At 47.5% G+C, this 4,825-nt stretch overlaps 1 protein-coding gene and 2 pseudogenes across 1 annotated transcript in view; 1 reads left to right on the plus strand and 2 right to left on the minus strand.

Moving 5' to 3' along the window:
• Nucleotides 1–94: 94 nt before the first annotated feature.
• Nucleotides 95–997, minus strand: LOC110300869 (annotated as a pseudogene).
• Nucleotides 998–1,116: 119 nt separating this feature from the next.
• Nucleotides 1,117–1,654, minus strand: LOC110300870 (annotated as a pseudogene).
• A 1,345-nt stretch (nucleotides 1,655–2,999) lies between these two features.
• Farsa (phenylalanyl-tRNA synthetase subunit alpha) overlaps nucleotides 3,000–4,825 on the plus strand; it is a 13,143-nt gene continuing 11,317 nt past the window's right edge. Inside the window, exon 1 of the mRNA XM_021169532.1 lies at nucleotides 3,000–3,189. Within this exon, the coding sequence (XP_021025191.1) occupies nucleotides 3,043–3,189 (147 nt within the window). The 5' untranslated portion in view covers nucleotides 3,000–3,042. The remainder of the gene's footprint in view (nucleotides 3,190–4,825) is intronic.

Here is a 4,825-nt window from a genome sequence, read left to right on the forward strand (position 1 = left end):
TTATTTGTCTTCTCTCTGTCAAACCCTGAGCCAAGCACTTTCCCCAGACTTCTTAGGGAGGTACAGGAAAAGGAACATACAGGGCAGACGACAGGAAAGAACCATGGGAGGTGGAAGTGGAGACAGCTGCTTCACATGGCGAAGAGGATGAGAAAGGCCACCATTAGGCAAAAGAGCCCCATGGCCTCTGAGAAGGCAAAGCCAAGAATTGCGTAGAAGAAGAGTTGTTGCTTCAGAGAAGGGTTCCTGGCTCCCCAAAACAGTCCCAATCCCTGCCCCAGAGCCAGCCACCCCAACTATCGCAGCCCCAGCTCCAATGAACTTGGCAGCTGTGTCCATGTCCCTTGAAATGGTGCTGACTTGGAAACTGTGGCTAGGGATAAGTGAAGTCAGAGGCCGCCAGACCGCCAAGCTGCTGAGGCTCTCATCTGTAGGCATCTGTGGTCGCTTCAACTCCACTGCTGACAGCGGACGACTCAGCAACTGAGAGGTGCTCCTGAGCAGGGAGCAGGTAGAGACGAACTTGGAGCAGGCGTACAATTTCAGGGGTGAGGGGCCAAGGCAGGAGGGCTGCTCCCAGGGCAGAGAAGACAGAGACCTGCCAGTTGTTTTTTAACCCCCACATTGAGTCACAGGATCACATATGGATGAGATCCAAGGTTTGTTTTGGTTTTTTGTTTGGAAGTTTTGTTGGTTGGTTGGTTTTTGGTTTCATGAGACAGGGTTTCTCTGTGTAGCCCTGGGTATCCTGGAACTTGCTCTGTAGACCAGGCTGGACTTGAACTTGGAGATCTGTCTGTCTCTGTCATTTGAGTGCTGGGATTAAAAGCATATGCCCCACGCTACCTATCCACCTTCCTCCCTCCCAGCCCCCCAGCTATGACAGTTTGTAAGAAGTGTCAATGTGATATTATTACATTGATCTCCTGAGAGCACAGAGAAGCCGGAGGGTTTATGATTTTTCTGGTTGTATCAATCACTCCCTGTAGGCTGACATTCTTGCATCTGAGCCTCAATTTTTTTTTTTCAATATATAAGTCTTTTATTCTCCTAAAAGAGCCCAAATTGTACTTGTGATCAGGATCTTGTTTCTGGAGTCAGGAAACTGAGACCTCCTCACCCCTTCTCAGACACAGAGATGCCATCCTAAAACTTCCTGATACCCTTGTTTTTACCTGTTGTGGCTTGCTGAATCAGAGTGGCTGTATCAGAAACAAGTTCAATGTCATTTCCTTCAAGGATTAACTCACCCTTCTGGGCTTGAGAGACAGAACAAGCAACACCTGTCCTCATCCGAACCCTGCAGATGGATTTTTCACCCAAGAAATTTTGGATTTCGACCAACGATGTTCATAGGGAAGTGAGCATACACAGACCTCATCTTGTAACGGAAGCCCAGTGTGACACCCTTGATTGTGTTCTGAACATGACTGCAGATGGTTCTGACAGTGGCCAGGTCCTTTGTGTTACCCCACCATTTGTCAACCGGAGCCTTTTGTTTGTCTTTCCAAGAAGACTCAGCTCCACATTGATGTGATTGAAGTCCCTCCACAGAGTCCCCCTGGGGCCCCTTCACAATGACTGTGCGCCCCTTCAGAGTGATGTTGAAATTTTCTGGAATGTCGACAGTCTGATTGCTGAGAATGGTCTTCATTCTCGCAGTAGATGGGGCAAAGAGAGTTGAGCCTCATTTTTTTATGATTTATTTATTTATTATATGTAAATACACTGTAGCTGTTTTCAGACACACCAGAAGAGGGCATCTGATCTCATTACAGATGGTTGTGAGCCACCATGTGGTTGCTGGAATTTGAACTCAGGACTTGTGGAGGAACAGTGAGTGCTCTTAAATACTGAGCCATCTCTCTAACCCCGAGCCTCATTTTTTCTCTTGTAAAGTAGAAGAGATTTATATAGTATCTACATTATGAATTTTAGGGAGAACTTAAAATCCCTGAAGTACTCCATGCAGGTCAGCAGGTTTTGCAACTGTCTTAAGTGAATCCCTCTTCCCTAAACATGTATGGTCCCTACCCCGATTCCTTTTGAAAATGTAAAGGAAGTTAACATCTGTAGAGTGGGGCACTTGAAAGATGGCTCAGCTCTTAAGAGCGCTTGTTAAATATTAAGTATTAATCTGTTAAGTCCTCTTGCATAGGACCATAGTTCAATTCCCAGAATCCACCTGATGGTTCACAAACATCCAAAGCTTCAGTTCCATGTGATCTCATGGCCATATTCTGACCTCTGAGGCCACCATGCACACATATGGTGCATAGACATATATACAGATAAAACCCTCACACATAAAAATAAAAACAACAAAAACATCAACAGAATGGTCATGCCTGAAGCCCACCACCCAGTGCCTTCTCTCTGGGTAAGAGAGAATTTAAAAAAAAAAAAAATTTTTTTTTTTTTTTTGGTTTTTCGAGACAGGGTTTCTCTGTGTAGCCCTGGCTGTCCTGGAACTCACTCTGTAGACCAGGCTGGGCTCGAACTCAGAAATCTGCCTGCCTCTGCCTCCCAAGTGCTGGGATTAAAGGCAAGCACCACCTCTGCCGGGCTGAGAATTCTTGAAGGATAGCAGTGATCTGAGCCTGCTAGTGGTGGCTGGATGAAAATTATTGGGGGAAACCAATAGAATTTCAGTCAAGCCTTAGAGTGATTGTCTGTAATCCTAGCACTTGGGAGAAGTAGGCAGGAGATGAGGAGGTCAAGGCTAGCCTCTGCTAAAGAAGACCTGTTTCAAGATATAAAACAAAAATCCCAAAAGAAAACTACTTTTGCCCTTCAAGTCATCAAATTGACTTTACTAGTTAACTAAAAGCCACTGGGGTCAAACTACATGCAGCATCCTGAGTTCCTTACGTACAGTTGAGGCTCATTTGCCACACTTAAGATGGCGACGGCCAGCTTCCAAGTCGCCCTGTGCGCCACACTAAAAATGGCAACTCACGCGCTATCGCGACTTCCGGTTCCGGTTCCGGTCCCCTAGTCGGGTCCGGCGGCCTGCACACGCCAAGCACGCTGGGAGTAGCCATGGCGGATAATCCCATTTTGGAACTGTTGCTGCGGCGGCTGGAGGTAGCTGATGGCGGTCTGGACAGCGCGGAGTTGGCTACGCATCTGGGCGTGGAGCACCAGGCGGTGGTGGGCGCAGTGAAGAGCCTTCAAGCTCTGGGTGAGGTGAGTCCAGGCGTGCCGCGGCCCGGCCTCGCTTTCATACCGGCAGCCCCATTATTTCTGGTGAGGGGACATTACGTGCCGGTGCACCGTGGGGTGCGCTGGTGCTAAGTCTGGAACAGTTTACGTTCCTCAAGCGACTAGTGTCTGTTAAGGCGAAAACATGACACATGTAGGGGTGTGACAAGACGAGTCGCTTCCCGGAAAGAGGTTGCAATCTAATGGGGAAACACAAATGACCAGAGTGATGTGAAGGCTCAGAGAACTAGCTGTGACAGTTGACTTAGCGTTGCGGGACAGAGAGCCGGGATCAGGTAGAGATGGAAACTGACTCGAGGCCAATGGAGGAAAACGTTGGCACCCAAGACATCAGTGGCAGGGCATTGGTGTGGGATTATAGGCCGCAGAGACCATCAGGGCAGAATTACATGGTTCTGTAAGGTTCCTGTTTTCCCCTTTTATCTCCATGTTAGGGCCTCCTGCTGCTAGTCAAAAACTACACCCTTGAAATACGGTTGCTATCTGTACCAGGCTGGCCTCCAATTTACAAAGATCCACGTGTCTTCAGAGAGCTGGGATAAAAGGCTTATGCCACCAATACTCACCCTCTTAGAGTTATTGTTTTATGTATATATGTGTGCCTGCTTGAGTTTATGTGCACCACACGCTGGAGGAGACCAGAAGAGGGTGGGAACTTAAGTTATAGACGGCTGTGAGCTTCCATGCAGGTGCTGGGACTCGAACCTAGTTCCTCTGCAGGAGCTATTGCTCTTAAACCACTGAAGCACCTCTCCACCACACTTTGTACTTTTTTCTTTTTGAAATTTTTTTGTAGGTTTTTTTTTTACTGTCTTTGTTCAGTTTTTCAGGCTGGGTCTCCTTACATAGCCCTGGATATGCTGTAACCCACTATGTAGGCCAGTTCAGCCTCAAATTCACAGAGATCCACCTGCCTCTGCCTCTCGAATGCTGGAATACTGTTTAACCTTGAAACAGGCTCTCACTGTCCAGTCTGGCTTTGAACTCGCTGTGTATGAGTTCACAAGCTTTCCTTACCTCAGGTTCCCAACAGCTAAGATTACACGATTTTACCACCATGCACAGCCTGCTTTGTGTGTCTTTATCTCAGGAGAAGAATGGAGAACTATACTAGGAGTTGTAGCTAGCCAGATTGTATTCTCTGTATTAGTATTCAGAAGGAATACCAGGCTAAACTGAGAGCTGGGGTGGGGAGCTGAGAGCTGAGGCTGGAACATTCCTAAACTGGAGGGCATAGTGTCCGGTATGGGGAGGCAGGTGACCCAAGATTCAGGGTAAGGAAGAGGGGCAGAGAGGAAGCCCATCCTTCCAACATTGGCAAACAGACTAGGAAGAAATGAATGACGAGGTTTTTGTGGACCACTCAGGAAGCAAGATCCATGAGGCCAGGCTCTGGGTTGTTTATTTCTTGAGCACAAGTTCTGTACTCAAGTTAAGCTCTGTTCTGTAGTCCTTGCCATAGTATTAGGATGCTGACATTGTTTTTGGGTCTTGCACATAAGACAGCTGGTGCTTAGTGTAGTGACCCAGCAAACGTGACTAGTTGTCCACAGTGCAGTCCTCAGTGTTGTGGACAGATGGGGAATATGATATAGGTGCC

Source organism: Mus caroli, chromosome 8 (genome assembly GCF_900094665.2).
Source record: "Mus caroli chromosome 8, CAROLI_EIJ_v1.1, whole genome shotgun sequence".
In the NCBI taxonomy this organism is placed as follows: Eukaryota; Metazoa; Chordata; class Mammalia; order Rodentia; family Muridae; genus Mus; species Mus caroli.